This window comes from Oxyura jamaicensis, chromosome 19, assembly GCF_011077185.1.
Source record: "Oxyura jamaicensis isolate SHBP4307 breed ruddy duck chromosome 19, BPBGC_Ojam_1.0, whole genome shotgun sequence".
NCBI lineage: Eukaryota > Metazoa > Chordata > Aves > Anseriformes > Anatidae > Oxyura > Oxyura jamaicensis.
The window spans coordinates 10,476,115-10,488,556 of NC_048911.1; the positions used below are offsets into that span (position 1 = coordinate 10,476,115).

Consider the following 12,442-nt stretch of genomic DNA (forward strand, 5'->3'; position numbering starts at 1 on the left):
TTACATTTCAGAGCTTAAAAATATTTTTATTTTTGAATTATGTATTTAAATTGAGAGATTTTACTCTTACTTCTAAGAACTCAACATTTCTTGCAAAACAGATGCATTGAACTGGTGCACAAATGCATATTTTACAGTAAATTTCTGAATTGCAAATACTTGTAAACTAGAGAAAGTCTGCAAAGTAGCAATGAAACAAAAATCATAATACTTGCCTTTTCAAGACTGTTGATAACAGCTAACTGAGCTACTTTCTTAAGAGCTTTAAACTTGAATACAGTCTCTGTAAAGGTAAAACATTCCGCATTTAAACCAATGACTTCATGCTACCCCAATATTTTTTAATGTTTCAGTAAAAATATATATGAATATTTGAAGTAAAACACAGCAATAAAAAGATACATGCATCAATACTGTTGTATCATCCCCAACTAGTCATATACAGATATATTTAAAAAAAAAAAAAAACACAACACGTTCACGTCATACCTTGCAAAAGTCGTTTTAGTTTTGAACAATCCACACTGATGTACTGTAAAAGTTCAATATCATGAACATCAGCATTATCTTCTGAACAAACAGTCAGTTCCTGCAATCTAAAATATACAAAATAAATTAACTTCTCAATCTGATGATATCAGGTAGGTATAAACTCACACCTGTGATTTTATGTACTGTTGAATAGCAGAAGAATATTATATGCTGATGCCCTCTTGTAAATTTTTTCACGTTTAGAAACGAAAGACACACTTTGCATGATTAAGAGCTAATATTAAAGTCTTGTTCTCAGCCATACTGAGAACAGATCTAGAAATACCAGTGATAAGTCTCACAAGACACCCATACCATCTGGTGATAGTCTGTTTACACCCAAGTTTTGTCTAAATCCTTCTGTTATCTCCCATACTGTAGCTATAATCTTGCCATTTTGTCATCTAAATATTACAATCACAGAGACATGACACCTTTTGTCCCAGCTAACCTCTCTAGAGCAAAGCGATGGCTGATGGCAATTAATGGCACTGAGGTAAGCTACAACCATTTTTTAAGATGAAAAAAGTCCATGTTTTTTTGGCCTAAGGAACAGGATGAAGTTTAATCATACCATTCTAAATCCAATGGCGCCATTTCATACTTTTGTATTCAATGATTTACCAAACTTCTCATCAGATACTAACCCACTAATAACTAAATCATATGTTCTCACAAAGCTAAAGATTGCCGTGTCTTGTTCCAAAGCTACAGATGTGTTTTTGACATGGAATGCGATTTCTAGTACTACACACAAAAGCAGCTCTTCATTTCTTCAACGCCAGGGAAGTTTAACAGCCCACGCTGGGAATGGGAAGGTCCCCACTGCTGTGCTTTTCGTGCCAAAAATCCCCCAGCTGCTGTACAAGGCCTAGAAATATGCCTAAACAGGAAGCACAGGTCAAAAGATCAGCAATGCTAACTGTCGGCAAGCTGACCCCTGTGGAGATCAGCAACAATTGGTCAAGTATTTAACTATTTCTGTACAAGCCATCTTGAAGAGAAAAGCAGGTTGGAGAAAAGCACTACAGTCCAGCTCAAACCCATGGTAAGAAGGGTGTTGGCGCTTGAGAACTAAACCATGCTAGGGACGTATGAATAAGTACAGATTCATGGACTAAATTCAAAGACTGTCAAAAAATCCCATCTGAAAAATACTTCCTATAAAAGGAGCAAAAGAAATCGTTTCCTTTTCTATAAGCAACAGAACATAATCAACCTATTGAGTAAAACCACATCCTCCATGCTAGCTGCCAAGTCCATGTTCTTGAAACAGTTACTGAAGTTATTAAGGGTTCTTTAAAAGTTTTTAAAATACTTAAAATTTAAAATAATTTTAGTTTGTTTTCTAAAATGCAAATACTTTCCAAAAAAATTGAATTCATTTTTGTTTACATTATAAGGAGCATATAAATCTTTTTTTCAATTCAATTGGCATATTCATTGCTATTCAACCATAGAAGGGTGTGCAAAATGCACTTCTAATACATCAAGAACGTTGCTAGCTGTAACAACGTGTGATAAGAGCTCAGCTACTTCAAGCAACTTTCAAAAAACACCAAAGCAGTTCAGTAACAAAAAGCTCAATACACAACTTCAATGGACTGTCAAATGCTGAAGCATCAGAGAGACCTGGAACATGGCAAAAAGAGCAAAGAATAGATGGAAATGTTGGACTGTCTCTCTTCTTACTTAGAAAAGTGTAACAGTTTTAAAGTTATTTTTACAGTAAATGTGGTGTGAAACCCCAGTCAGTCAGAAGACAAATGGGTCTTTTCCAACAACTAACAAACAGTGCTCGAGTCCAGAGGGTTTGTTCCCTGCTCGGCGTAAGACAGGCTTAACGTAATTACCTTCAAGCAGGAAGAAATGGGAAGGAAAAGAGTTTTAGGGCTCCAACAGAAGTTGTAAACAATCTGAAATTTTGCATTCTAAATTCATAAATAAATGGCTATAAGTCATAACCTTCAGCATCCTTTTTCTCCAAAACACCTTGCAACCACAAGAGGTTATTCAACTTTAGGCTACAGCAATACACTTCTCTGGGTTATCATTAGGTTCACTCTAAAATAGCATTTAACTTGGATTTACAAAAGGAGATATGAAAAAGCACAATAAATACAGCTCACAGAAAATACGCTGACAGTAACCCAGAATGGATATGAAAGAGGTACCTTTTCTAACCTGAAACTCCAATAGAATTTTGAAAAACAGATGGGTTTTATTTAAGAACTATCCTGCTAAATATCATTTAAACAGTCAACATTATTCAAAAATGAAAGACTGAAGTTCATGACAGCTGTTCTAGACAGCAATATTTAGTAGGCATTCTAATACAGTGGCTAAGTCAAGCTACCGAAACACCTACCTGGTGGAAATGCGGCTGAACACAGCGTTGAAGTTATTGCAACTAAGAGAAAAAAGAACCCCCGAGGCAGAATTGCGCAGTTCGGCTGCATGCTGGTTGCCTTCACGGTAAGTGTGGATGAAGTGGCAGATTTCTGGCAGCAACTGTTTTACCAGCATAGTCTCGTCTAGTCGCATGGTATCCTTCGGTTGCTAAAAATAAACATTTGGTAGCTCATGATATTCTATTTTCTAGGTTTGGAGGAAAAAATAAAAAGGAGCATCTGCCACTGGTAGGACAGGACCTGAATCTGAACTTCAAATTCTGCCTGCACACTGCCACTGACCAAAGCAGAGTACACAGAAAAGGATTCATCCCCTTTGAACAACAACCCTACTCATTCAAATCACGTCACCTTTTCAAATTAATCTCCAAAATACACAGGACAGTAACTTGATCAATACTATTGGGCAAAATAACAAACTAGCTTTTGAAGTGAAATATGCCTCCTTTCTGAGAAATGTACCGTCAGCCTATGCAAAACATTAGCAGTAAAGCATTAACTATCTTGGCTTTGAATGGAAGCTCAAAGGGCAAAGATCCATCCTTACTCCTCTTTCTCTTTTCTTTTCTATTCTGACCCCTATATTTTGACAGCAAGTCATTTATTTTTTTTAAGGAACTGAGAAAGAAGTGCTCCTCCATTGCTCTTGCCTGGGATTGCTCTATATGAGTCAAAAATGTCTCTACTTTCCTGCAAAAAGAAAAATCCAATTTTTCCCAGTTTGTACAGTATGAGACATAAGGAAACTATTTAGAAAAGAATTCGAAATGAAACTTTGCTCTACTAAGAACGAGATTTAACAGAAGGGTCAGCATTAAAGCTTTCTAAAATTCTACCAATGAATTTACCATAGGGAATTGGGAAGTTTCAGAGACTCCCACTTAGTTGACCTGAGTCCTGTTGCCATGAGAACTTGATGAAACATTGAGCAAGAACAGTGAGCAAGAAATACGTCTGAAGATATCACAGAACACAACGCTCTTTGTATAGAACTTTGGCTCAGTCTTATTGAACATATACTGGCTCAACTTGCTTTCATTTGAATGGACAAACCAAGAAGCATTCAGCATAATTTTAGGCTGCTCAAATATCATCATGTATCAGGAAAAGCACACTAACATTTCAAGCAAAACATACGTATGAAGTTTTTAAAGAAATTAATTTTGGAAGTGAAACAGTTTTTTTGGGTTTTGTTTCTTTTTTTTTGAGTCATTACATCAAGGACAGAAAATGTACCAGAAAAAGGTATTTACTTCAGCTTTTACAGCTGAACGTTATTATGCAAAATGTATTTACCTGGATCTTTTGTGAATTTAGATGAATCCACAATTATTCAGGTTGTTTCAGTACTATAATACAAGACATGTTGCTTGACAAACCTAACCCTAATATAGTTGTTACCTTTTAAAAAAAGAACCTTCAAAAACAGTTACAGGGAAACTGCAAAGAGCCTAGATGATTTCATGACATTCATCCAGGAATGCAGCTTTAAAAAAAATCCTTCTTGTTCAAGGAATAAGCCACAGATTTGCAAATTCTGCTCACAGAGAAGTTTGGCTTTGCAATTACAGTTTAACACAGTTGTACAACCGTTTACATCCCAAAGGTAATAGCAAACTGCCTTTCAGCACAGCTCTGATTGGAAACCTCGGGACTGGACTCCCAGTGGAAGCTTGGGCAGAGTTAACTAATGTAAACTAGGAAACACCTGGAAAAGTAATTTTTAGAGTAGCGATAGCAAAGTTTCTGCTGTATATACAGTTACAAAAAACTGAAATTATTTTGCCAAATGAAAGTCACTAGAAATCTTCAGAAAAATCAACATTGTTTGCAGAAAACCTAGAACTATAAAACATAAATATTCATAATAATTGTCCACTACTTCTAACACGATTTATTATCACACTACTTTTTAAATTGTGGGATTAATTTTTTTCAATCATCTATTCAAAAATATTAAAGTAGAATGCATCACAAGCATTCAAAGTTTATAGTAATTTAGCTACAAAGTTTATAGTAATCTATGTAACCAAATCTAATTCTTTATCCATGTGCCTTATCTTACTCCAGTTCACGCGTGCCTCTCTGAGTACAGTTGTCCGCAAATCTTCAACAAATTATTACAAGAAAGTCATTATTTGTAACTCCAGAAATTAGTTGAGTAGTGGGAAGGCTGAAGTCAAAAAACTACTTGGATCTATTTAGCTGAAAACATATTTCTAATCATTACTACCAAAGCTACAATTATTAAACTTTAGGAAGTAAAAAAACATCCCACAAATCCTTAGTTTATCAATGATGTAAATTACTTGCACTTATAGAAAGTTTTAATATTTTTAAAATAGCATTAATCCCACTTTGCTCTAAATCACAAAAGTTTTAACTTTAGTACCAGTAATAATTGATACACAGACATTTGACTTATACCCCCTAACTCATTTGATACCAGGTTAGCAGCTGCTTATGCAAGCCTACTTACCCCTGCCAGACATTTTTCCAGTGTATCCAAGATAATCAGCTGAGATAGATATAAATTCTTTTCAGCAGTTTCTCCAAATATTCTCTGGAAGAAGAAAGGATAAGGATTCATCTGAGACGCACGAATTTGACTCGTAATGCATTAAAGTAACGTAGCAGAGTGGCATACTAAGTCTTTTTCCCTTCTTCTCCCAGCAGAGTCACTCACTGGCAGGACAGTTGAGAAAAAAAACTCAATGTGGCTGCTCAGTAGCTCGTTAACCTGCTGCATTCCTCTAAAAGCTTTGCTCACACGGCTTCCCGAGCTACCTGAAGCACCTTTCCACGCAATGGAAATGTCGTCCCCCACCTCCCACCAACCAATGCACAGCTGGTATCTAACCACTTCTTCGAGAGCCAAGGTAGTGTTAGGTACCCTTAGGCACCCGCTCCTTAGCGAGCCACGTACCTCCCCAGCTACAGACCCTTCCATGAATGGCACGAGTCCCCTTAATCACCTGCCTTTAGGTTGCTCTGCCACAATCATCTCATCACCTTTATAGGTAACACAGCTCAGTGCTGTTGGTGATGGCATATGAAGATGAAAAGAAAGTATCTAAGTGTAAAAGGCGATCATCACTTTGACTAAATTTCAGTGTTTCTCTGCAGAGATTGTATAAAATCATTATGTAAATCACCCAACGATCCAAAATTAGAGAACTTACCATGTTATTAACATTTTTTAAGATATTAGTGAGACCACTGATGACCAGGGAGAACTTGTACTTGGAAATGTTTATGAGACACTCCTTGTTGTGCTCCGTGCTGACTTTGGTGTGGGTATTCTGCTGACCAGCTTTTATTGGAAGCTACAAAAAGAGAGAAGTAGTATAAGCTTTTTACATTGACACTTACATCTTTAGGGATGGATTAAGAATTTTTAAGACACCAGGAACAACCTTGAAACACATTCTACAAGAGACAACTACAAACAAATTGATTATTTCCTCTGCATTTCTCTTTCTACTAGAGATATCTATGAAAATAAATTCCGATGCTCACCTATTTCTTTTTCTGAATTGAAACCAAACCTCTATTCTGTGAGGGTCTTTCCACAAATCAAATGCCAAAAGGAGCAGAAAAATGTAAGATAGAATTCTGAGAAGACAAAACTTAATTTGAAGAATAGTTAAATACCAGAAGACTTCCTAAGGCTAACACCTGCAAGCTAAAACCCATGTCCTGAGAGCTGAGCGGAGGTAAAACCGAGCAGCTCTTACCAGAGGTGAGCTGTTTGGTAGTTCCATGGCCGTTCTCTGCCCCCCGGGACAGGGCTGGAGGCCCAGAGCTGTGGGGCCCCTTCCGCCCCAGGCCGCAGCTTGCTGGGAGCCCTGGCAAATGCCTCGTGGCTGGCCTCCCGACGGAGCCCCACGCACACTGCAAGAGCTAACATCGACTCGTGAGCCCCACCTGAGCCACCTCTCCTCATCTGCCAGCACTGAAAGCTACGCTGCACCGCAGCTTTTCCCGAAAAAACAAGATTCGATGACTGAACAGAACCACGATGTTGATCCTATGGAGTGAACACCAGACACTGTTTCATGCCGCACCCAAATTCTGTGAGGGTCCCCAACTGGCCACTTCCCACACACACAGCAACTTCCCTCCCGTGTTCTTCGCTGGACTCAATCAGTCCCAAACTATCACACAAACACATGGAAAGCAATACTTCGTAAAAATTTGTTTTACTGAAGACCTACATTTTCATAAAAGAACAAGAACCAAAAATGGGAACAAAAAAGGTACGAGTATTATTGTTCCTTTTCATAAATCACATGAGCTGTTTATACTGCAAAGTATGACCCAAGAATTCCCCACCTAATCGAGTGCGACTACAAGTCCTAAAATCAACTAGAATTCTCAATACACGTGTATTCGGAAAGACACCCATAGCTCAATATGAATGCCACAACGCAGCATTTTCACACTGGAAAGGGTATCTTGCAAAAAATAAAAATAATAAAAGAGACATTAAAAAATAATCCAAGGAATTAACAACAGCTCTACAGCTGCAGCACGCTTAAAGACTTCTGTCAGTATTTTGGCCAGTTGGATGGAGCATTTTACCAGTTTTATTACAAAGTATATAAATATAATAGTCGAGATGCTAAGTTTTGTTTGGCTTCTTCAACAACAAAGCAAAGCCAACCATCAAAACTTATTTTCACTGTAGAGAAAACGTACAGAGAAGACAAGGCTTTCTCTTCTCTGAAAGCTACAATGCAAACTTTCATCTTCTAGGGTTGAGAGGCCAAAGCAGGAGAACAGGAGAAATGGAATGGCCTAGGCCAGTAAACCCCTCTTTCTGCATGAACCTAGGCATCTCCCATCTTAGACCTTTCAGAAGGAGCTGAGCACCTTCCCAGCAGAGTTCACAGAATTTTCTGCACAAGCAATTCTGGGCTGGGGAAACAGAGAGGGAGACTCGGAGCAATCTGGGTTGGAAGAGACGTGGTGACTGCACTGCCCAAGCTGCTGCTGAAAGCAGGGCCGTAGATCTGGTTATCCGGGGCCTTGTAAAGCCAGGTCTGCTCTCCAGGAGAGCTACATCCCAGCCAGCCAGACCCAGCCCTCATGGCTGCCCGGTTCTGCTCCGTCCCGGACTCAGGATTTCACATTCACCATGACGGCCTCCCGCAGGTGGCCTCGGCCCCGCACGCCTCCTGTGCAGGTCTCTGAGGTGGCTCTACCTGACAGGGCCCCGCTCCCGCCCAGCTCACGGCGTGGGCACGTTCCTCACGGCCACCCGCCCAGGAACATCTCTGCCAGCCCTTCAACCCCACTGCCCTTGCTGTAGGCCCATATTTTACATGCTAGATGAACTGTACTAAAGAACCCAAAATGTTTTTTTCAACAATACTTCTGATTGCATCGTTACTTGCAATCTACTTTACATCAACGTCTCCCGTTTGCAGGGAAATGCACCTCTAACACGCTGTCTAGTTTTTATGCCTGACTGCAATTTCCTCTGCACAGAAATGGTGGTTTGGTTTCAGTATTGGTTCTTTTGGGTGCCAGAGACTAAGACGGGGATGGAAATGCTGCTCTCCCTGAGGGCAGGGCAGACTCTGAAGTCAAAACGAGTGAACGGGATGGCACCGGACACCCGCCTCGCCCAGCACCTCGCCTCCAAGAGCGGGCACAGCAGCTACTTCCAGAGGACAACAAGCACCAGCAAGGTCTACGAGGAACGCTTCCTTTCAGTTCAGTGGCTTTGGGATCTTTTACACCCAGTGTTGCATGCAGAGCACCACAGGCAGAGACCGCATCAGATCGACCCCTTCAAAGCAGCTCTGCCAGGTTTTTGCCTGCACAGCACCGGTGGCACCAAGCTCCGTAGGGCAGCCGGGGTGATTTCCACCTCATCCTGTAATTTGCTCGCAAGTTGTCAGATTGTAATGCTTTAAAACAGTGTGATGTATTTCACTGTGCTCATTTTAAAACTGGGAAAAGCACATCAAAGCATTTATGACTCAGGCTTTGTTTTCATTGATAGATGTTATTTTTACAATATATTTTCGGAAGTCATTAGTGGAAAATAGATACATTTAATTAAAAATTTCAGCATTACTAGTACTTTTTATTTGAATTTTCAAGTCGCTGTGCTGACAACGGCAGAAAAGCTCAATACCACTGAGTGATAAAACACTTCAGAACTGCCTCTCAAAGGCTTGTGTCGGAGATCTTCTTCCGTGTGCTTCCATGCTACGGAATCATCGTATTACACACTTCTGGAGCTTCCTGCCACAACAGCCACTGCAGCAAGGTCACCTAGAAATAAAATTGCTTTTTATACTACCATTTAAAATAGGAAGCTATATAAAAAGGAAATATTAGCACTGATTTTTTTTTAGATTTCTCAGCTATTTCCGCTGGGCTCTCTGACGTGCTGGAACACTTTCTGCACCCTAACTGCAGGCAGCGCCATGCTGAGCGACCAGAGAGAAACTGGTAGCTTCTGCACAAACATCCACCAAGCTAAACCTTACAAGAAAAAAAGAGTTCAGTAAGTTCACTTTTATTGCCTTTGTTTTAGAAAAAAAGGAGACTGATGCAAGCAGTTTCCTCTATAGCTCTTATTTGAATTAGAAAAGAAATTGGAGCACAAAGCTTAAATATAGATGGAGCTTCCAAACACAAGCACCGGAATCATTTTGACCTCATCCCAGTTTAGCAAAGGGACGGCCACTGCTCCAATCCAACTGTTTTCACCACTGAACTAGGAAGCAGCAGTCAACAACCTTTTAAATTACACTGGTGTACGGACAACCCACACAGAGGCATGCTGTGATACAGCCTCTCTCTCTTACCCACATTGACTAAGCCAGGTTAAAGTGTTGTCAAATAAGCTAAAGAGGACAGGGAACAATGGCATTTTGGTCCTTGTGTTGCTTTATTTTATGCAGCAGGCAAAGGAAAAATGTGTAGACAGAATCTGGTACCTTTCCAACTACCTGATTTTATATCTTTTAAGATGAATTGAAACAGAACCTCACTGCAAGAGACAAGGAAAAGCCATTATGTAGCCTGACAGTTGCCATAACAGAGTAGAAGACCCTGCACATCCTGAATTCAGGATAGAAGTCATGTTTTCAGGTACTGCTGAAGCAACTAGAAAAGCAAAACTGGATAGCAGCACACATCAGCCATGCAAGCACCCTGTTAAACTGTTAAAGCACATTTGAGTACACAGACAGTGTAAGTCATACTTTGTCTCTAGAAGTGCATTTCTAACCTCACTTTAAGACAGCCTGCTCACCTCTGCATAGTTTCTCCCAAATCTGTTACTGATACTTGTCCTGAAACTCAACAATTCCCATAAAGCCTATTAAATGCAAAGGGGTAACAAATTACTACGAGTAGGAGAAAAGGCGAAAGATACACTATACCAGGTTACTTTTTGTTGTTTTCAGAAGACATACAGTAACAGGTAGACTTCAGAAATATTAGAGATCTGAATGACATACCCTCGTTAGGATTGTTAAAACCAATCCAGCTGAATTAGTGGCTATTAAAAGATGTATTTTTTAAAAAATCAATATTTGTTATCTATAGGATGCAGAACCCTCTCTCAACTTGCCAAAGTAAAATGAAATTTTTCTATCCTCATGAAAAAAATTTTAATGAGTTAAGTGATTCATAAATAACATCATTTAAGAAAAAAAGTATGATTAGGCCAACTCACAGATAAACACAATCATAGTATCTTAGAAAACAAGGAAAGCTTCAAACGGCTTTCCGACAGACACCACATTTGGCATCTGTTAAGTTACTGCCTCTATGCATTAACGTGGCATAAATTGTTAAGCATTCTACACAACGGTGCCTGAGGGCCACGAGTCACCTGGCCAACTTTCTGTCTGGAACAGTATCCGCGAGGTCCGTGACACTGGCTGGAGAGGGAAAACTCACGGGCTTTCCCATGTCTAGTCACTCCTACCTGTCTGGTTCTGGAGGGAAATGTTGCAGTCTTTTCAGACCTGAGATAACTTTGCCAATCAAAAATTGGAGGAGAAAAAAAAAAAAAAAAAAAGTGGCTATTCCAGAAGAAAAAAAGAAAAAAAAAGAAAAAATATTTAATATGCATGTTTAACAAGACCTTTATGGTCAGGTTATAAAAACTCATTTTGAAACTCTGAAGTGCAGAATTGCAAAGCTGTTTAAGAAGTGGAAAGCACCGAGGTATCTGGTGGTACACAATAGTGTAGCATCTTTGGAAGCAGCCTCCTTTAGAGACTGATTGCTTGTATCCAAGAACGTTCAGTTACAGAATCCCTTCATTGATCACAATGTCAATTATTAAGAACATGGGTCTGTTTTCCATACGTGCAGAAGAGATGTAGCGCCCTTCGTGCTTAAGGGCAGGGTCACAGTCCCATTGGGCTCCCAGGTCCTGCAGAAATCTTTCAGCCAGAGCAGTTGCAGGAAAAAAGCTCCACCTTCCACACAGAGCAGCCCTAAATACAGCAAAGGTACCATTTTGCTTGAGGAGCACAGCCATTCAGAACTCACGTGAAATACTTTGAATTACGTACTTATTACTGCTAGGGGGTTCTTAACAAGCCAAGATGAAAAATAGCAATGAAAGACACAAAGCCGGCACTTGCAGCCGGTGCTTTTCCAGGTTTCTGACTCCGTATAGATTTCAAATGCCACAGAGAGAAGCAACAGGAGGAGGGAATATTTGCTTTAACTTAATGCCTTTTAATGAAAGGAAGAATGGACCATTCCTAGCGGCGCTCAGTTTTTACAAAAGCTTTCGTAACTGAAAGTAATCATATTCCTCAAAATACAAATGGGGAGCCTAAACCATAATCCACATAATAAAGGGCTTCTTTCATTTAAGCATGTCATAATCGCTTAAGTCACCACAAGTTTATACAGGATTAATACCTTCTATTCTATCTGATAGTCTTTAAAACAGCCTAGATTTAAATGGTTTAGGCAGTAAGGCTTCTCTGACTAAGTTTAGAAGAACCATTTCACTACCGCATCAGCCTTCCCATGACTTCAGCTGCAACACATTAAAAAACACTATAAAAATACAGTACATAAAACTGTAAGTGAACATTTCCATGGGAAAAAAAAGAGACCATTTTATTTTACAAAGACCTGGTTATGTCTGAAATCACAGAGAATTTTACTAAAACATAGCCTACCCTCTTTGCTAGGCTACTGAGGCCTAATTCCATCCAGATCACTGAAAGTTCTGAAACACACAGCGAGAACCAGTACTACAAGTGAAATCACTCGACGGATTTTGAACGTGCTACATTAAGAAGTGTGATCTAGTTTCCCATGAACCGTCAATAGCTTCTTTCTGCACCAGCTGAAACCTTCAAGCAGTCTTCAAGGATAGCCCAAAGAAGAGCGCACTGCAGCAGTCGAAGTCTGAGAAGTGAGCGCAGCTGGGCAGAACTGGCACTATATTTGAAAAATGTATTCAGGAAGCCGCTCACTGGTTAATTCATAGAACTATGCTT

At 39.6% G+C, this 12,442-nt stretch overlaps 1 protein-coding gene across 4 annotated transcripts in view; it reads right to left on the reverse strand.

The window, feature by feature from the left end:
* The window catches only part of NF1 (neurofibromin 1), an 86,295-nt gene extending 74,129 nt beyond the window's left edge, over positions 1-12,166 (reverse strand). For 3 of the 4 annotated variants that reach the window (XM_035343319.1, XM_035343321.1, XM_035343320.1), the window contains exons 1-6: positions 12,119-12,166; positions 6,125-6,268; positions 5,422-5,505; positions 2,900-3,090; positions 490-596; positions 216-283 (exon numbers count right to left, since the gene is read on the reverse strand). In XM_035343319.1, the coding sequence (XP_035199210.1) occupies positions 216-283; positions 490-596; positions 2,900-3,090; positions 5,422-5,505; positions 6,125-6,268; positions 12,119-12,151 (627 nt within the window). In that variant the 5' untranslated portion in view covers positions 12,152-12,166. Of the gene's footprint in view, positions 1-215; positions 284-489; positions 597-2,899; positions 3,091-5,421; positions 5,506-6,124; positions 6,637-12,118 lie in introns of those variants that run through there. The other variant, XM_035343322.1, reaches the window with a different exon arrangement.
* Between the last annotated feature and the right edge of the window lie 276 nt (positions 12,167-12,442).